Here is a 22,025-nt window from a genome sequence, read left to right as displayed (position 1 = left end):
CATGTAATCCACTCAGTGGCCAATGGAACAGCTTTCATAGAGTCCAAGTTTGCAGGTGATCTAGTCACATGTCCAGCCTAGTCTGTGCCACTGCATTCCTGTCCTTCCACTCTATTTGATGCCCCTTTTGTAAGTGGGACATGAGTACTGCTCTTCCTGAAAGTCCTGTTGTAGATTCACACAGCTTTGGCTTCACCATGGTTTCTCAGTTTGGAGAGCTTTGTTCTACTTGTTCTCAGTATGTCCGCCCTTCAAAAGTTGCCCAATGCTGCTCTGGATAAAATATGTCCACCCACAATCTGAGGCTCCCCTTCTGTGTTTTCCTCCTCTGCTTTCCCTGTGTTACCTCCACTCTCTCCCTCTCTCCCTCCCTCTTATTGTCTCTCTCTCCCTCCCTCCTTCCCTTCCTTTCTCCCTCCTTCCCTCCCTCTCTCTCTCTACATGCTAGGCATCATTTGTCATTTCAGGCAGAAAATGTTTTAAATGGCAGACTTGGATAAATGGACAAAGTGTTCAAGGCTTAAAGAAACATATATACAACTTCTTGGGCATTTTGAGGACTGAAAGAACCAGTGACTTCATATACTGATTGTTTTTACCAATCAGTTGGGAAACTATGGTGGATTGCAAGATCCTGAGCCCAGGAACCAAGTCTACTTAGAGTTTTGAACCTCCAGAGTCTTTAGTAAAATGTCTGTCACCTTCTAGGTACAAGGTAGTCACAGAGATTTATTCAGAGTTAGAAGACTTTATAGTAGGACTCTGTTTATGACTTTAAAGTTGGAGTGGTGAAGTTGCTTTCTTCTATTGGGTTGTTCTTTGATTAAGTGATAAAGAGGCATTAAGTGGAAAGAAGAAATTTAGGTAGAATTTTCTGATGGGAAGAACAGAACCATTTATTTGGTTCCAAATATGTATATGTGTGTATTTTTAAAATTTCTTTTAGCATTCTCCCACAAGGAGTTTCATTATGTAAGGAGAATGGTAATAAAACCATATTTGGCATGTTCTCCATAGTAGCGCATCTAGGATATTTTTCTTTGAATTTGAAGGACCACGATAGACTTATACAACAATCAAGCAAAACCACAGACAGGCTAAACATCAACAGTATGATTTTGTTTAATGCGGAGATAATTCTCTGTTTGAGAAACTTTATAGACAAAAGAGAGAACACACAGATGACAGTAATTGCTTTCTATCTTCTATAAAACAGTTTAGTAACTTTCAGAGAATAGAGTGATTGGTAAATAAACACTACAGAAAAAGAATAAAAAAGTATATTCTTAGCCTTGACCACATGAACTCCTGGGACCTGTTGCTGCTTAGCCCTGTCGCTGCCTGGAATCAGACCTGTCCCACCAAGCTGAGGCCGTGGCTCCAGGATGTTCATTCATGCCTAACCAGCCCACTGATTGCTTTTGTTTATATTTTGCAATGTTTGTTTGTTTACCTTTGCTTGACTGTAAGGGAAAAAAAGAGACAGCAGACCAGCAGGCAAGTGTGGGACAGAAGGCTGCACAGTCTGGCAAGGCTGTTTTCATTCGTTTGAGCCTGCTTGCCATTTTATAACAATGTGCGATTTATTTTCCCCAAATCTGTTTTCATCTTATGGGATTTCAAGTTTGAGTGCATATCTAAAGCCCAGAAAACACAAAATAATGATCCCGCCTTTTGGTTTTTGAAAACTAGGAAGGCTTTCTGCTTCTGGTTAACTCTTTATAGCCCAAAGGTAGCTTTTCCTCTAAAAAAAACAAAAAGAGAAATCAGAGAACATGATTTGGACCCATGTATAGACAAGAAGTATTTTCAGACATCATTTACTTTAAATAAGTGGTCTCTCTTTTCTAAATATTCCAGCAAATCTAGCTAACTAGTTATTTATACACATGAGAACTTTAAATACAACAATTTTTTGACACAAGATAGTCGTTAGCCTAAAGTTGTTTTTCTTTTCCTTTTCTTTTTTTTTTAAATTTTTATCTTATTGTAAAGGAGATGTTCATAGGGGTTACAGTTACATAAATAGGGTACTGAGTACGTTTACCCCTTCCCCTTGTTTTCCCCCTCTCTTCCTCCCTGTCCCACCCCTGTGGTTGTGAAGTTCATTTCCAACAGGGTGTCTAGTGAGTATTGCTCTTGAATTGCTTCACCCTTTGTTCTACCATTTCTCTGATTCCTCTTTCCTTCTCCAGATCAAATAAACTTACATACAAGACAAAGGGTACCAAAATCAGAAATGGGGGAAGGGGAGGGACTTAACTTTTTATCTTTTTTCCCTGTGTTTGGAAGATTCAAGTGTGAAATTATATATATTAACACATATACATTAATGCTTATATATGTTTGTATATATAAGCATAGAGATAAAATTTATATATAAACATGTCTTATGTGTTATTTTTGTTATGTATGTATATATACACACATATAATATATGTTATATATTTTATATACATACATACACATATATAGCATATAATATGTATTTATATATAATAATATAACATATTTTTATATATATTTATATATAGACACATTTATTATTTGTTTTCTTTACTAACATAAAATTCCTAAATATGATATTGGACTTCATTGCTTTCTTATTTTTTAGAGGTATTCTTAGCTACTTTCTGAAGTAGCAAACCTCCAATAACTTTAGTATTCCACTAGTGATGTAGTATCAGGACCACTGTTTGTTGGGTATGTATTTTTTTTTATATCTTTACATAATTGATATCCAAGATGTCAGGATCATGACAATAAAACACTAACTTTTGTTTTTAATAGTATGCATTTTTCAGTTGGTAGTTTCTTGAACTCATTTGGCACTGTGTTGGTTGATTTAAGATTGAGTAATTCATGCCACGATTGTTTAATTTGCTAAAAAGCTGGCTATGACCAGAGAACAAATTGTTAGGAAATGGTCCAGTTTTAAGTTTGTGTGTGTATGAAGTATTTTGAGTTCATTCATCTCTTGCCAGTCTTAGTTGTTGAGTAATCTTCATGCATTCATATTTACACCATCCTCAGAATTGTGTGTTGTTGCCATTGCCATAAAAACCGGCTCTGTTTTTTAAATGTAGGACTTCATGCTTGCAATTCACCAGTAAAAGCCTCACTTATATCTCTTGCAAGGAGAAGGCCCTGCCATATGCACTGCTGCCAAAAGTTTTTATAGTAATACTTTGTATCTAGGCTCTGGCTCTTACCATTAAATGTGCTTTTTATAGAGTACCAAGTTATAAATGTAGTGCAGCTACGGCATATTAATCTTACTGCAGAGATTTAATGAGGCAGTTGTTTTGCAATGGACACTGTTGGGAGCATAGAGCGACAGAGTTTTACTTTACCACTGAGCTGCAGAAATATTCCTTGCCTGGTAATAATTACAGCCACATGATCTCTTAAGTTTTTCTTTCTTTTGCCAGTGCTTTTCCATGCAAAAGTGGCTTGGAAGGAGGTCCATTTCTAGGCAGCGAAATGGATTGGAAATGGGGCTGTTTTCTCAGTAGTTTGACATTTTAGCTTTGATCAGGCCTGGGCTCCTTGTTGCAAGGAGAGAAATATGTAAGAAGCATTTCAAGAATACAGATAGTCTTTGCCAGCCCACTGAGATGGCTTTTAGATATTCATTACTTTTACTTGACTTTTATATAGGTTATAAAAAGTAAATGTGGTGAAACCTCATTTTTACATGGACAGAATAGAATTTCTGCTGGTTGGCCTTAAACTGATCCCACACTTGAAATTAATTGAAGTCCATGGGTTTATTGCCTCCAACACTTTTAAGCAAGTGCAATTTTTCATTTTCCCCAAAGTTGTAATTTTATTAAGCCAAGTTAGAGCAATAACAATCCTTATGAAGAGGAGGATAAGAAGAAGGAAAGGACTACCTGCCAGGGAACATAATAAGGGGAAAATAGTGCCTCTTTTAAATTCCCATTTATGGGAACTGTTAACAAGATTGGAAACAGAATGCTGCCATTTATTGTAGTCATAATAATGGTATCTCCATGCCAAAATTCAACCTTCTATCCACATCAGAACACTATAAATCCAGTGTTTCATCATATCCTCTTGAAAGGATGAGTTGAGAGTTGAACAGGTGAGATCATTTGGGGTGGATGTCACATGTTAGTTCATCATCATTTTGGAAGAGGCAAGAGAGAGTGAGGCTTGCAGTTTTGCCATGGTTTGTAGTTGGAATGTGGAGTGTATGGGATATTTTAACACACTGCCCCTTGAGTGGTTTTATAGCCAACCAGGCAGTTGGAAGAACAATTGTCCTTCGTGTGGTGGTGCTGGGGGCTGGGCCGCACTCACAGGCATGGACCTTGTCTTTATAACCCTTTAGGCTGGAGTCGGAGGTTTGAATGGCTAACAGAGTAATACAATTATTTTTTTATGATTGGCTCTCAAAGGACTTTATAAAAACTCCATCAGTAAGGCCATGTGCAATTACTGAAGTGTAGCCACCTGTGGGAAAGAAATGGCTCACAAGGAAAGCTTTTGAGAATCTTCCTCCATCAACTGACACCAGGAAGAGAAGTCACTAAAGGACCTAGGCACATCTTTTGAATAGAAAAGGAAGAATTACTCATGAAGGTGGAGGTTGAAAAAAATCTCCTTCCAAGGAGAGGGACTGAGATTCTGGTGCTCATTACACTAAGGCATCATAGTCTATAATCGAACCCACCTCCCAGAGGGTCCCCGCTTAAGTGTTGACCTAAAAACAAATTCGCCAGTTGGCTGGAGCATGCATCCTAAAGTTGCAGCAGAAGTGAGTAAGCTTGACTGAGTTCAGTCCCTAAAGGGTCTCTTCTGTAAATGCAGAAGTGGAAGCAAAAACATTTTTATTAGTGTTAAAATGACCCCATTCTAATAACTAGGCATCATGGCAGAAGCATGAACGGCTGGGGTCCTTTCTTGAGCTTTATAAGCACAAAAAGATTGTGCATTCTTATTTGGCATTTTTCATACTGGGTTTGTGTAATGTGCTCGTATTCCAGAATAACAAGTTAGGGGAGTTTTTAATCATATTTCTGTACGTGCTACTTAAAGTATTCAGGAAAAAATCCTCTTATTTAAAAGCAAACAGGTCTACAAACTTGATGTGTAGCATTTCAATAATCATATTGAAATTCAGACCTAATACCCACATTTCCCTGAGTGCTGTCAGCTTTTTGAGGAACTGGAAACCCATGCTAAACAACTAAGAATATTCAGTGTGTGCGAGATGCTTCTTGGCAAGTATTTAATGGTAAGGGGGTGAGGGCCACTTTGCTGTGGTTGGGACAGTTATTTATTTTCCCGAATCACTCTCTAGTTTGGCAGTATTTTACTACTTGGCTTTAGTTTGTGGGAGTTCTTTAGACCATGACCCATTTGTTGCGTCTGTAGCTCTAGACCAAACACTTAAAAGCAGGAAACTCAAATGTGATAGATCACCCAGTGTCAGTCTTGGAAAATGCAGGCATGTAGATGCTCTTTAATTTGTATTAACAACTGTGTTTCTGTTGGGGATATGTGTGTGTGTGTGTGTGTGTGTGTGTGTGTGTGTGTGTGTGTGTGTGTGTGTGTGTGTATGTATACATACATATAAAAAGAGGATTGTTTCAGCATTCTCTTTTCTACTGTCCCCTCTTACTATCACTAAATAATATTTACTAAGCACTCACCTGGAGACAGTGCTGTCCCCTCAAGAATGAGTAATCTAAACCTCAGTAGCATGAAATGGACAGAGGGCAAAATATTGAGCTAATAATTTTCCAGATGGCAAGTAGACCCAAATTACCCACTTAAACTATATTCTTAAAAAATAACAAACAAAAAACTTACTTTTTGAGATGGGAATTTTACCTCTTTTGTGAGCCTAGTCGATTCTCATAATATGGATTTTTGGCATCTGGGAATCATTGGAAAGGGGGATGGTGTATTATAAGTAAGCCTATTGCAGATGTGAAGGAAGATCCTGGAATAACTGGCAAAAGAAGCATAGTGACTTGTAGAAGGGTTCCCAGGAGCATGCTGCATGCAAACTCAGAGTCACACTTTAGCCAGTGGGATGGTAACACTTAGTGACTTTTCTGAGAAATACTTGGCCATTTTGATTGCATGGATTCTTGGCTGTAACATTTCAAATATTTGATGAAACATTTGAAATATTAAATAGTTTACATTTAAATCATGCAATGGATTGCAGTCATATTAAAATGATTATTACAATCATATTGAAATGTGACTATAGAGAATATATTGCATATTTCTTAGGCATCTTGCTACAAATCTTTTGTAATTTTTGTGGAGTGACCAAGATCTATCTATTTGGATTTGAGCCATCATTTATTTCTAAGTTTGGAGGACTTTTTGTTATTAGAAATCAGCATTCCATAAATTAAGTTACCTATTATATTATCCTGATTTCCCCCGAGAAGGCACATTTATTCTCTTACTCTTTCTTCCTCCTTTCCCTTAACTTGCCCTTTCTTTCACAAGAGTAAAGGCATCAAGGTTTTAGGGGCTACTTCACTAATTTGCCATCTTTCTCTGTCTCTGTCTCTGTTTCTGTCTCTCTCTCTCACACATGCATAGACACACACACACAGATATACACAGGCACACAGACACACACATAACATTTAGGCAACACACACACACACACACACACGTGCACACACACACGCGTGTGGCATTTGGGAAGTCCAGAGATCAAATCAGGCATACTTCTTTAAAGTGAATCAAAGGACAGTATAAACCATCAAAAATTAAAGTAAATGCATGATATATACTTTTACTTCCCCTGCTGTTTGTATACCAACATTCTTAGGGTTTAAATGGAAATATTTTAATTTTCACAGTATCTAGTTTTTTCAATATTGTTAACACTGATTCAAATTGTTGTGATTAACATTGTAATTGCTGTTCATTTATTTTGTTTCTCCTTAAAAATAATTTTTTTAAAGAAACAAAAGAATAGTGATATTCTTACACATGAGCTTGTATTTGTAAGAGTGTTTTACTGGGTGGTAGAGCTTGTTTTGCTATTGATGTCTAACAAATAATGGAGTAACTATGTGTTTGGACCAGTTTAGAAGTAAAGGTCAATTTTGTGCCTATGGTAATTAGCTTATTCTAGACTTATGTGTAATTCTGGTAATTTCCCATGAAAGAGTGTATTTAGCAGAAAGGGGGCTCATTCTTGCACACAGTGGTTTCTTTTTTTCTTCTTTGCATTGGAGACCATTTAATTTAAAAAGTAGTTTATCTCTCTCTGTTTTTTTTTTTTTTTTAAGGCCAAAGACCTTAAAGGCTATGAAAAAAATGACAAAGTTAATTTATGGGGGAGGGCAGTGATTTATTTGAAAGGAGAGGTAGGGAAAAGGGCTTCGTCATGGGGAGAAAGGATGAACTCCTTTAAAAACTGACAATTTTAGGGAAGGCTTCCTTTTGATCCTACTATAATGACATCTGCACTGAGGCCTTCTTCCTACGGCTGCTTCTGGGGAAATGATGTTGCTGTTTTTGGTAGCAAGAAGATTAAATGTTACTTTAAAAGAACCTGTCTTTAAACCCCATACTTATAGTCTTGATTTTTCCTTCAGACCCCAACTGTAAACTTGAAGACAAGACTGAAGATGGAGAGGCAGTAGATTGTAAGAAGAGGCCGGAAGACGGGGAGGAGTTGGAAGACGAAACAGTGCACAGCTGTGACAGCTGCCTCCAGGTGTTCGAATCACTGAGCGAGATCACAGAACACAAGATTAATCAATGTCAGCTGGCAGGTAAACAATACTTAGCACTTCTTGTCTTCTCAGACTGTTCTAGTTCTGATTTTTTCACTTTATACCTTTGTGGTTTTTTTCCCCCTCCTTTTTTCTATTATTTTACTCCAAAGTTGAAATCCTAGGTAGGTATAGAGGTGTTTATAATAATTCCCAGGTGGTTGCTTGGAGTTATTTCAGTATTATAGGCCTTCTTAGAATTTAAATTGAATGTAGATTTTAATAGATAATGGATGTTTTCCTTCCTCCATCCTTCCTTCTTTCCTTCTCTTCCTTTTTCTTCCTTCTTTCTGTCTTCCCTTCCCTTCCTTCCTCCCTTCTCTTTCTTTTTTGCTTGGTTGCTTCCTTCCTTCCTTCCTTCCTTCCTTCCTTCCTTCCTCCCTTCCCGCAGTGCAGGTGTACAATATAACGTTAGATGACTATAATAAAGCAAAAGTCATTTTGAATACTTTTCTAAAGAAAGTTATCATGGATATATTATAGCTAAATATTGTCTTATCAAGGCAACTTTCCCTGATCTTTCTCTGAGTAACATATCCATTTTGTGATGCACAATGTCAAATGACACTTAATCTGTTGTTGTTGTTGCTGGGGATGGAATCCAGTGCCTGTGCGCTAAACACACATTCTATGAATGTGCGAATGTGCGATTTCCCTAGGCCCTACTACTTATTCTTTTTTTTTTTTTTTTTTGGTCAATTGTGGGGCCTGAACTCTAGGCCTGGGCACTGTCGCTCAGCTCTTCAGCTCAAGGCTCAAGGCTAGTGCTGTACCACTTAAGACATAATGCCACTTCTGTTTTTTTCTGCTTATGTGGTGCTGAGGAATCGAACCTAGGGCCTCATGCATGCAAGGCAAGCACTCTACCACTGAGCCACCTTCTCAGCCACTATTACTTATTCTTGAATCCACAGTTCTCAATGTCCTTTCGACTAAAGCTGGAAGGCTGGACTGGTATCTTCATCATCACCTTGTCTGAACCTAGCCCTGCACTGGGTACGCACTATGTCTGACAACCAAATATGCTTTCCAGTTCAATGGAAGTGTCACATTTAAAATCACATTGAATCTGTGTGTGTTTGATGTGATGGCTAAATAGGACTGAGATACAGTTTATCAAAATAAAGTCTCATAGCTATGAGTCTGCATTCATGAATTTAGCCAACTGTGATCCATATCATGCAGGTACACAGACTTTTCTGTTGTCATTCCCTAAATAAAAGAGTACTACAACTATTTACATAGCATTTGCAGTTTTGGTGCTCATAAGTAATAAATATGACAGTGTCCAGGAGGTTGAAGATAGGTTAAAGTAAATACTGTGCCATTCTGTAAAAGGCAGTTAAACATTTCTGAAGTTTGAGTCCTTCTGGGTCCTAGAACTGGTCCACCACATGCATTTTCCTCATCAAGGAAATCCAACAAGAATGCACTGTATGGGTTGGGTTGGGCATATTGGATAGACAGCCTGTTTGACTGTGTCATATTTTGCTTACTATTAATTAATATATGCCATTATTTTTTACAACTTGACACTGACATTGTTTCTGTGTGTATATGTATATGTCTTTCCCTGTCTCTTTTACTTTTATAGCACAAATCTTCCTTCAATTGAACATGTACAGGAAATATACTTACTAGAAGGTGCATGTCCAACTGTTCTCAACAGAATATTTATTCTTTTGTAAGATTTTAATGTTCCATTTCAACAAAATTTCCTGGACAGAATATTGTGGAAATGTTGGATTAAATCCAATATTTAATAGGTGTATTAAAGGACACTTTGGCTCTTCAGGAAGGGATTGCAGAGAGCAAATTTATTAGACCATAGACTTTCAGAACATTCATCTGTCTTGGCAAGTTGGTACATATGTGTTATTTCAGTTATCTGGGATGCAGGGATTGGGAGGATCTTGGTCAGTGGCCTCTCTGCAGATATAAGACCCTGTCTGAAAAAATAATTAAAGCAAAAAGAACTGGGAGAATTAGAACACCTGTTTAGTAAATGTGGGACTCTGAATTTAGACTAAAATACCATTGACCAAGTGGGGAGAAGAAGAAAAGAGAAAACTCATCATCTTATGTAAGAATACTCGTTGGACATATTGCCTACTTTTTAAAGATTTTAATTCGATTATTTGGGTAACCTAGTTTTTGATACAATTCCCAACTTACAGAAAATTTATAAAGACAAAATACATTATAATACTATTTACCTGATTTGCCAGTTGCTTACAATCTTTCACCTTGTCAGTCATGTACTTAATTTTCTCTTTTTTAATCTGCCTCTCTTTCATTGTCTTCCTTTTTGTTTTTAACCATTACTTTCTTAATAATTTAAAAGAAGATTCAAGTTATACTCCTGTATCTACACCCCCATGCATTTCCTAGGGGAAAAAATACATTTTTGACATGTCCATAGTATATTTACCAAAATCAAGAAAGTTAACTCTTAATACCAGTAGATACTGTTATCTATTCCAAAATCCATGTTTAAATTTTAACTTCAACATTTGTTCCAATAATGTTCTGTAGGTATAGATATATTTTTTATCTCATCCAGGATTTAGGATCACATGTAACATTTAATTGTCATGTTTCTTTGCTTCTTTTTGTTTGGAATGGTATATCAACCTTTCTCTGTCTTATTTTATTTTATTTTTAACATATATATTTTTTATTGTAAAGATACTATACCGAGGGGTTACAGTTACATGAGTAAGGTAATGAGTACATTTTCTATCGAGCATTGTTACCTTCTCCTTTGTTTTCCCCCCATCTCTGTCTTTCTTGACCAAGGCATTTTGAAAGTACATGTCAGCTACTTCATAAAGCATGTATCAGTTTGGGTTTGTCTTGTTTCTTCATGATTAGCCTCAGGTTGTACACTTGCAACAGGGAACCAAAGTGATGTTCATCCCTTCTCAGTACATCAGAGGTATTTGAAGTTGCTCCAGTGCTGGTGATATTAACATTGAATACTTGTTTGAGGTGGGTATCAAGTCAAGTTGCTGTTTTCCCTTTGTATATCATACAGAGATACTTCATGGGAAGATACATTGACCCTGTGTAAATATCTCCAGCTTCATGAAGCTTTCACCTCATGCTTTTGTATTCATTCATTGTAACTTTACAATTTATTAGTTTTGATATTATAATTTCATTGTTCACTTATTTGTTTATATTAGCATGGGCTTTTTGATTTTATTTTATTCAGTAGATCATAATTTATTGTCTGCTGCTTGCCTCTATCTTTCTATGCATGCATGTATGTATGCGTGTATGTATGTATGTATGTATCTGTCTATTATTTATCTTAATTTATCTTTTTCTATCCATCCACTCTGTCTGCCCATCCATCTCATCTCATCTCACCTCCTTATATCATTTTGCCAGGATAAGGAACCCAACTGAGTAGTGTTTACTATCATTTGTAATGAATAATTCTATAATTTTAATGCAGCAGTTACATATAGTAAAATTCATAGCTATGCTGCTTAACTAATTTTGGCAGCATGTATGCACTCATGTGATACATTCTTCTTAAGAAGTAGATATTTTCTTGCATCCAAGAAGTTTCCATGTGGCTTTTCTGATTAGTAGAGTTCTACCAGGAGCAACCAGTTTTTAAGTTCTCTATCCATAAATTTGTCTTGCCTGTACCCTATTCTTATCAGTGTGTCCATATTCTTTTCCTTAGCATGGCAGTAGTATTTATTTATGTGTTATTTTATATAAGGAGTGTTTTTTTATTGATGAGTAGTATTTGTCTTATGGAAGTGCTATCATTGTATAAATATGCTATAATTTCCTTTCTGTTCTCTTTTACGGGGGGAGATTTTAGTTAATTTTTTGACTATAAGTTGTAGTGGGCCTTATAATGCATATGATTTATTTTAGACATATGTTTTACTTCTCTTGCATTATTAACTAGGAATAGAAATGCTGATTCACTGAGGGAAGGTCTGGGGATAGGATATGTTTTCTGTTTCCAGCTGAAAATCTTAACCAAGGTGACAGTGGGTTATTTAGGATTTGGTTTTATTTTTTTTGTTTATGTATATATGTATATATGTTCATGTATGAATGTGTGTGTGTGGTACTGAGGATGGAATCCAGACTTACATTCATGCTAAGAGCTCTACTGCTGAGCTACAACTCCCATCCCTAAGATTACATTTTTGTTGTTGTTGGTGGTGGTCATGGGGCTTGAACTCTGGGCCTGAGCGCTGTCCCTCAGCTCTTCAGCTCAAGGCTAGCGCTCTACCACTTGAGCTATAACGCCACTTCTGGTTTTCTGGTAGTTTATTGGAGATAAGAGTTTTATGGACATTCCTGCCTGGGCTGGCTTTGAACCTTGATCCTCAGATCTAAGCCTCCTGAATACCTAGGATTATAGGCATGAGCCACCTGCGCCCAGCTTACTTTTTGTTTTATAATTTGGCAGAATTCAGCACCTTGGGCATACTAGGTAGCTACTTTATCTTTAAGTCATACCCCAACCCTTTTTGCTTTTCTTGGTTTCTTTTTCTTTTTTCTTTCTTTTTTTTTCTAGGTAGGGATTTCTGCTTTTGTCCTGGTCTGCCTTGGACCAATCTATTACCTCTGTCTTCTGAATGGCTGAGGATTTCGGGCATGCACAATCATGCCTGGTTCCAAGGTTGCTTAAAATTCACATAATTAAACAAACACATAGCAGCTTCAAATTCCACTTGTGAGAGGGCCTACCTTACAAGGTATCTTTTATGTTCAGTCTGTGAAAACCTTTATATTCCTGTGAAGTAGAATTAGAAGCAAAAAAAAAAAAAAAATTCCTGTCTTATATAAGTTGAATATCTGTGCAGAACAGACTGGATTTTTTACACATGGTATATATAATCAATGAAATATTTATGAGTTAAATATTGTTTTTCTTTAAAAAGTACTTGAATAAATACTTGTGTTATTTCATTCTTATACTTTCTAATAGCCTGCACTGTGTAGTATGTGCTCACATACTCATGTTAACCAAAGGCAGAATACCAAAGGAGAATATGCAACTTATTGAAAGACATGGCAGAAAAGAGTCCATCAGATGGGTCTCATGCACTCCTGCGTATTGCTCTTGATGATTTGGGGGCTTGAAGAATGGCAGATTCAGAAGGCCAAGGGGAAGTGGAAGGCCATGGAAAGTAAAAAGGGGAGAAGCAAAAGGAATTGTTCACATTTATTGAAGGTGTCAAAGTTGAAATTTGAGTTGGCTGTAAGAGGCCTCTAGCCTGATCTGTAAAAGATTAAAGACACTTGGAAACATTTTAATTAAAAGAGTAATGTGATGCCTCTCTCTTCTTTGGTTCAGTTCTTTTCGTGGGATTCAGAGGGATCTTGGCTCCAGGGCTTGCTTTCTTCTGCTTAAGTGAACTTTTCTTGGTGTTGCTTTTGCTTCCCTCTTACTGACTTGACTGAGGGGCTAATTTAGCAAAGGAGGATATTGCTGTTTTGGTGCACTTCTTGGTTTTACTACTACTTATCTACCATTGTTCTCCTCTCCTTCCCTTCCCTTCCCCTTCCCTTCCCTTCCCTCACCTCCAATCCCCTCCCATCCCCTCCCCTGCCTTCCCCTCCCATCCCCTCCTATCCCCTCCTCTGCCCTCCCCCTTCTTTCCTCCCTCCCTCCCTCCCTTCCTTCCTTCCTTCCTTCCTTCCTTCCTTCCTTCCTTCCTTCCTTCCTTCCTTCCTTCCTTCCTTCCTTCCTTCCTTCCTCTTTTCTTTCTCTTTTTCTTTTTTCTTCCCTCTCCTTACTTTTTTTGCTTTTAACTTCATGCAGCTCCACACATATCTTTGCCTCTGGTTTTCAATTTCCTTGTCCATATTACTTGCACTCCTTCATTTTTCTCTGTTTTCCATAGACTCTTAGGGCTTTGTCAGTCTTTTGTTTGTCTTTGTTCCTGTGGATTCCTTTCTGTTAATATTGTAGCCTTTACTTAGATGCTTGACCCTGCCTTGCCCCACTGAAATTTGAAGACATTCTGATAAATACTTTGTGTGAAGGAAGAGGGAATTCTGAGTAGTATACTGGAGGGTTAATTATAGAGGAGAATTAGAGGAGAAAGAAGCTTTACAAGTGATTGATTTATAAAGTAACAGAAAGCAGGTATTCCCTGCTATGAGGCCTGTGGGGGTTACTCAGGGTGTTTCTGCTGAGAGGGCCAGAGAAACCCTTCTTTTTCTGAGCTGCAGGTTTTCTTTGTAACTTCAGCTCCACTTTTTCAGTGACTGTCACCCCCAGAGGATGCACATTCTTTGGAGAATGTACCTCAGTGAAAGTGATTCACTTCATATCAGAAAGCCTAATAAGGCCTTACCAAATGAGCCTAGACAATAACAGGCTTTTGCAGATAAAGGTCAAATGTGAAGCAAAATGATCAATTCGAGGCCTACATTTGAAAGTCAGTTTAATGATTGACAGTCACTGTAACACTTCAGATCATGAGTTGTTAACAATATGGACTAGAATCATAGAAGTGGATGCAGGAAGGGAGGCAGGGTGTGGGGTGGTCACACAACACAGCTCATGGCATCTGTCTCTGAGGGATATTTAGAATGTGGATACCGTCCTGGAAAAGCATCCTTGATCTAAAATAGGACCAGATAGGCCGCAAAGACAGCAAGGGGCAAGGTGACACTCATACATATGAGTTCTCTCTTCTTTGTTTACGATACAGTTTTCCTCTGGGCTACAATCCAGCATGTGTAAGTAAATTAGACATCATCCCTGCTTGAAAGAATAAGGGGAAAGGTGAAGAAGAAAAATTAAATCCCACTCTTCAATTGTAGCCATAGATGGAAGCCACCTGCCTGGCTGAAGCCTCGCTGTCTTTTTCCTGGAGGCTGTGCAGGGAGGGGAATTGACACTCTAGTGCTGTTGGGACTCTCTGATGCAGAAGACAGATTATCAAAATATATATTTAAAGAAGGAAAAGCACAGAGAACCTCTCATTTTACTAATCCACCAGACCTATCATTTCTTGCCAATTCCCTCAGGGGGTAGGGAGGGCTGCAAGCCAAAGGGGTCTCATCACACTTCTCAACAAAGATTTAATAGCAGGGTGCTATGGGGAAGGCTGAGATTACGGAGACTTTATTATGCTTACAAAACTGAGTAAGAACTAGCATTGTAAATCGACAAAACTAAGCTATACTTAACAGGATAAATGTGTAAAGTGTATCTGGTAATGCAGCATGCTTGTTGTTCTGAGTCATTTTTCTCTTCTCTCATGCTAATTTGCAAACTTGAATTGTCTATTAAGTGTTCTTTCACATCGTTAATGTGAATTGCTTGGGTATGAACGCAGAAACAGCAAAGTAGCTCTGCTATTAGTTCTTAACCCACTGCCTGCCATAGGGTTGGTAGATGAGGAGTGTGGCAGGAAGTCTGCTGTAGTGTCAGAGGCAGATTTAGAAGGCCCTAACCACATTTGTCTTCTTTACAGAATATTTCTGAATGGTTTCACATTTTTGAAGAAAGTGAACTGAATGGATGAATGGGTGTTATATAAAGTATGTTTTGAAAAGTTAGGAGATCTACTAGAGTCTTCACACAGTTTTTTTGTGAGCTGAAAACTTTTTGGACATCTGGAATAGTATGATCATTAGTACATTTTCAAAGAATTTTTAAAGAGTAAAAGTGACTTACTTGTGTTAATGACTGTGGCAATTTAAAGATTTACCTTAATAGTGAAGTCCACTGATGGATCTATTGGCCATAGGAATAAGGAAGATGAGTGTTTTATAGGGTGAATCACCATTTTTATAGAATTATATTGAAACTTCTTTTAACAAAAATAATTTCTAAACATTATCTTTAGGTGTTTGTGCATAGGGGTTTCAATTTTACATGTCAGTTTATGAGTATGCTACATATTGATCAGTATCACCCCTTCCGTCACTCTTTCCAATCTCTCCCAACCTCATCTGTCCCCTCAAGTTACCTGATTTCATTTTCACATGTGTACATTGAATTTTGGGGGGGAGGGGGTCTGATCGTGGGGCCTAAACTCTGGGCCTGGGCGCTGTCCCTCAGCTCTTCAGCTCAAGGCTAGCGCTTTACCATTTGAGCCACAGCGTTACTTCCGGCTTTTTTTCTTTTTGCTTATTTGGTGCTGAGGAATCGAACCCAAGGCCTCAGGCATGCAAGGCAAGCGCTCTACCACTGAGCCACCTTCCCAGCCCCTGTACATTGAATATTATGACTCATTCAACCCACAATTCCTTATTCCATTTGTCTACCTCCTCCCCTTGGCCTTGAAACACATTTTCTAGCTTCCTGGTATTCATTTTGATAACCTTTTGGTTAGTTGTTGGAAGGAATTACATCATTGCAATCCTCCTCTGTGTCTGCCATACTTGTAGTCAGTTTGTGAAAACTGCTTTACAATGACACTTTGCTATTTTCTTTATCAGATTAGTTGAGATAAATTCCATTAAATACATGTGATATTTAAAATATTTTAGTCTATATTAATAAGCCTTAAGGCACCATATTATTTGCATATTTCTATATTAATTTCTATGCTAGTTCATTATTCATACTTTTATTAATAATTTAACTATTATCAATTTTGATATTAATTAGGTTGAAAGAAACTTCAGTTTCATATTCCATTCCATTTCTTCATTTCGTAGGGTTTTTTTTGTGTGGTGTGTGCTGGATGGAAAATACTTCTAGCTTTAGCTTACTTCATTTCCACGTCTCTTTAAGACCCTGAAATTCACTTTCCCTTTATAGATTCCCATCCTCAGCCCTTCTCCAATGGCTTCCTTATTTTTGACAACAACAACAAAATTAGCATGCACTTTCATAATATGTACTTATATACTGTTATGCATTTATACCTTACATAGATGCATACATCCTTTGGCATTCACAGAGGTAGACTTTGAGTAATCAGGGTTTAAAATAATTTCATTATTTTGGGGTCCTGGCTTATCTGATTTTGTGAATTTATTTTAATAACTATTGGAATAGAAAAAAAGATATATCACAAAACAGCAAAGAGGGAACATATGTGATTAGATTTCTCCATGAAGTCCATTGTTACCAATGTTGGCTATGGAGCTCATGTTTCAAATATGTTTCCTGATAATCTCAGGTTTGTTTGGTCATTTTTTTTTTTGGTTTGCTCTGATTAGACCTAACAACACCCCTTTCCCACTCATACAGTGGTTGACAAAAAGGGCTTCCTACCAGAACTGAAAGGTTAGATTTGTCATTTTCTTTTGGATTACTTGTGCTTGACTATCATTATCTTCTACTTTTCTTGCTGAAAACTTTTAAGGTCATTGGTCAAAAGGTGAGGATTTTGTGTGAATAATAGTAGTTAAGCTGGGCGCCCGTGGCTCACTCCTTTACTCCTAGCTACTCAGGAGGCTGAGATCTGAGAATGGAGGTTCAAAGCCAGCTTGGACAGGAAAGTCTGAGAGACTCTGATCTCCAATAAACCACTAGAAAATCGGTAGTGACGCTGAGGCTCAAGCGGTAGAGCGCTCGCCTTAAGCTGAAGAGTGCAGGGACAGTGCCCAAGCCCAGAGTTCAAGCCCCACGACCAACAACAACAACAAAATAATAATAGTTAAAATTAAATAGGATAACCCATAAGATCATTTAGCTGGACATGGCAGACTACTGTGAGAAGATGGATTCCAAAGGATTGGAAAACAGAGGCCACCATGGCCTGAGTCCCATTTACCTACCCCATTTTCAGAGGGTCGGATTTGTACTTGGTTGGCTATAATTAGTTTCTCTTCTGACTGGTTGCTAAATATTCAGAATATCCTTTCCATCCTTAAATAATGTCCCCTGTGTTTCAGAAATCACTTCTTGTCTGCCACTTATTTCATGATGGGAAAAACAACTCACCACATCTCTGCTGCTCTCCATTTTAGAGAGAGTGGTTGGGCTGAGTGTGTCATTATCTTCACCTGTCAAGAGTAGGACTTAAGTTCTGCTATGCATTTACCAAAGAAAGAATAATCACCCATCATCGGCTTTACATTCTGAGCTGTCAGCTGAGTGAACTCCTTTTCCCAATTTCGGAGAAAGGGTCAGTTTAACTTTTACCTGCTATAAAAGCTTTATTATTTCCGCATTCATTTTCCTGTGGAAGAATGGTAAATTATTAGTACTTTGTCTGCCATTCACATTTTGATATGTTTGTGCATTTGTCTCCTAAAATATAGATTGAAAATATAACTTGGTACATTCCTTTCTGAAAGTGCTTCTAATGCCTTTGTGCACTGCTATTGGAATTCATGAAAGCATGGTACTGATGAATGATGTTTTATCACTTTGAACGATGATTTATTGTATTTATTAGTTGATTGCAATTAAATAAAAGGATAACTTGTGAATCAAGAGATAGCTACAGAGTATGAATGGAAAGTTCCTGAAGGATAAGATCTCCAGAAATAGACATTGAATGATGCATTCTCTTGCTCTCCTGCTCTCATCTTTTAAACAAAAATCTCTACCTGGAGACTATCCTTTATTAATTAAAACTCTATCTACAAATGATATCCTTCTGATTAGAGTTTTAAAATTTACTATCTAAAAAGGATTACAATTCAAGAAGAAAATTATTACCTGTATACAGGAGAATGTTCCCTTTGGATGTCTGCAAAACCACAGTGGTTTTCAAGAAATGGTTTTGCCTTGATAATGAACATGTAATTGTGTGATTTCAGGATTCATTTGCCAAAAATTGTAAATAAAATGTCAAGAACCTAAGCCATGGGAGACTATCCTCAAGAATTTCCACCGTGTCATTGATGGTCATTGATGATAATTAAGGCTGTCAGTTTGTCCCTGGGGAGAAATGTAAAAATTATAAATGCAGAGCTGTGTTAGGGAGACAGAAACAATGGGAGTGATGAATGAAAGACTAACTGATCCTGGGCTCCTAGCAGCCATTCAGCCTACCTTGGTAAGCAGGCTGATGCATAGATATTTACATACAGTTGTGTGCACATAAGGACTTTTTAACAATCTGTTCTCAGATGGAGATTCAACCTGATAAAAATTAAGACACTGATTTTTTCAAAATACTTTCCCCTTACACTGAAGATGCTTATGACTAGTATGCATTTCTTTTTGAGACTGGGTTGCTGAAGGAGACTTCCCCTCCTACTCTTTGTGTTAAGCCTATGGCTGGGGATCTTGTCTTTTGGGAAAGACAGCAATGTCACAGAGATCCATGACCTCTTAATAGGTCTTGGGAGGGGAAGGCAGGAATCTGTATATTGTGCCTCGGGGCTTACTTCCTTTAAACTTCAAGGAAAGAGACTAGAACTCTCTACTCCTCCTTCCCCTGTGCTATACCTTGAGGGGAAATTGATCGATTAGAGGTGATTATTCCACAAACTCTGAACCCTTTTCCCCTCTTTGTTCCAACTGGAGCTTCTGGAAGTTTAAAGGGATTACATCTCCTGGGTGAATTGTAGGATGAATGTAAGTAGATTATTGGGTGGAACTCTTTGAACACACATTAAAAGTACTAAAAAAATATATATTTGGAACAGAAGGGAGTATTCAAAGTTAAAGAGTAGAGAAACATTTGTTTCAATATAATTACAATGTCATTATGTGGGATATTTTTGGGCAAATGATTAGCTGTTAAAATGTAGAATTGAAGTAGCAGTTCAAACCAAGAAAATAACAGGTTCAGTGGAATAATGGGCAAATGTGCAAAATCAGGATAGAGAATGTGGCCCTACTAGGACTGAAGACAACCATGAATGATTGTGTTTCTGTATGTCCTCTTCTTCTAAGCACAGCATGACTACATTAACTGATGGCTTTCATTGTTTTCTCACTTCTTTGTTTAACAATGGCAGCAAAATGGTAGGGGTGTGTATATGTGTGCATATATATATATATATATATATTTACAAATGTGATGTATTTGTATTATAAGCACATATTTGGATTATATTTGGATTATATTTCTTGCTATATCATTTTTTTCCTTAAAAATATTTAATTCTTAGAATCTACCTCTCCACAGAGCTGTATTAGCTCCCTCTGGTCACTAGATAAAAATGTAGATAAGGATGGCTAGGGTGATATGCTTCTAAAGCATCAACCTTTAAATGTATAATAATAGTAGGATGTAGATGGTAGGCAAACCCAAGGAAATATTCCACTTAGTCTATAGAAATGTTGATTTCCATGTGAGTTTCTAGTCTGTGTAATGGAGGTGTGTTCATCTTACATGGTTTTCTTGGCATAGTGCCCAATTGAAGTCCTCAGAGCTTTTAGCTATCTGAGGTGGGAAATAGTGGGCAGAGGATAGATACACAGATCTTTGAAGAACTAAGATGTAATTATAAAATTAGGAAATAAAAGTAAGACAACTTCCAACTTGCCTGTCTCTATCATTCTTGTAAAGTAGATTTTTTTCTTTATACAAAAGGTGGTCACTGTTAAAATGATTTTAAAAAATCTATACTTAAAAAAGTCAGTTAAACATTCACACATGAAGATATATGTGTTTTGGGTTATATCAACAGAACATTTCCCCATTTAATTTGTGAATTATTTAACGTGTACAATTTATTACTTAGATTGCCTTTAAACCTAAATTTTTATAGCCTAATTCATAAAAACATTCCCTATAATAATTAAATTACCAGGTTGACAGTCTCTTGAGAATGCTTTGCAGTCATTTTGAAAAGAAATCTGTCAAGTCTGTCATATAATTATTTCTTATACTTGATTTTGTGTTTTTTTTCCCACAAAGTATTTGCTTTTTACTAATGTCGTGTATTCATTATCAGAAAGTTATCTTGCAGCTGAGTGAGCTGTCTTAGTTTTTATTAAGTACTCCGTATGTAATAATGCCTTCTTTGTGAGTGAATATTCGAGTTGGTTTTTGTTTGTTTCTTTTCTCGTTCTAAATGTGTGCTCCAACATGCCCATATACACCATCTTTTGCTTTCTACCTTTCATAGGGCTCTTATTTTAGGGCATAAACTTCACCTCATTGATCTGTTCTTACCTTTTGTTTTTCTCTCTATATTGGAGAAATGCTCAGTAATCCTTTAAATTCAATCATTGTCTTCCTTGGGCCCACGGATACCTAAGTAGAGCTTCTTCTAGAGCTACTGATACTATCTTGTCATTTGTCCTGAAGTGATGGGTATCAATAGCACAGAAGAGTGTAGCACCCCCCCCCAAATTACTTCCATACTCTACTTACTTCCTCAAGCAAAGCCGATGAATCTCTATGCTTAGCAAAAAAAAAAGAACCTTGCTCTGCCTCTCCTCTCCCCTCCTTTCCTCTCCCTTCCCTTCCTCTCTCTTCCCCTCTCCTCCCCTCCTCTCCTCTCTCCTCTCCTTTCTCCTCTCCCCTCTTCTCCCCTGCACCTCTTCCCTCCCTATTCTCATTTCCTCTTCCCCCCTCCCCTCCCTTCCTCCTCCCTCTCCTCTCCCTTTCTCCTCCTCTCCTCCTCCTCTTCCTTTTCCTCCTCTTTCTTCCCCTCTCTCTCTTCTTTCTCTCTCTCTCTCACACACACACACATTAATTATCATTTAAATGTGATGAGTTGGTATAAGGCCTCTTGTAGCTATGGTTGCTTTAGCAAGCAGAAATGAACACCTTTTAATCTTGTCTATAAAAGCAGTATGTATCAACCATTAAGGCTGGCTAGTGTTCTTGTCTTGTAAAGTGGAGAGTTTTGACTTAGAAAGTCTAATGTCTCATTGAAATTCATCAAATAAGTTACTAAGAAAGGTTCTTTACTCTCACAGAATATGAGCTGTGTATTGTTTCCTTTAAAAAAAATACTGATGTCCATCTCTATGAGCAATCTTATTATTAAGGACTAATTAGTTATGCACACTCAGTGTTGTCCCATTCTTCCCTCCAAACCCCTGGAAAAAAAAAAGAAATTAGCAGGCAGCTTTAATTTTACTGTTCATTGCTTAGAATCTGTGACCATCTTGTGAGTCCTAACAGACTGCTTTAATGGCTGATTTTCAGAATTGCAGTTTCCCATCATCTCCCTTAGTATTATTTTCATTAAAAATTCCATTAGCTTAAAAAAATCAATGTAATCATTCAGTAGTAATTAATTCTTACCAATCTTCCAAAGGAGAAATGAATTAATGAAACTTCAAAATGTTAAAATGAGTAAAAAAAGATGTTGTATGGTTAATGGGAGCAGTGGAGAGGTGAATGGCTGGGTAGGTGGGCAGCCTCTGGC

At 37.4% G+C, this 22,025-nt stretch overlaps 1 protein-coding gene across 1 annotated transcript in view; it reads left to right on the top strand.

Annotated features, from left to right (window-relative positions):
* The window catches only part of Znf521 (zinc finger protein 521), a 288,604-nt gene that overhangs the window by 22,976 nt on the left and 243,603 nt on the right, over positions 1-22,025 (top strand). The window contains exon 3 of the mRNA XM_042675234.1: positions 7,605-7,784. Within this exon, the coding sequence (XP_042531168.1) occupies positions 7,605-7,784 (180 nt within the window). The remainder of the gene's footprint in view (positions 1-7,604; positions 7,785-22,025) is intronic.

This window comes from Dipodomys spectabilis, unplaced genomic scaffold (genome assembly GCF_019054845.1).
Source record: "Dipodomys spectabilis isolate Male_0828 unplaced genomic scaffold, ASM1905484v1 ptg000024l, whole genome shotgun sequence".
In the NCBI taxonomy this organism is placed as follows: domain Eukaryota; kingdom Metazoa; phylum Chordata; class Mammalia; order Rodentia; family Heteromyidae; genus Dipodomys; species Dipodomys spectabilis.
The sequence above is the reverse complement of the archived record's forward strand: the minus strand, read 5'-3'. Positions and strand labels throughout refer to the sequence as shown.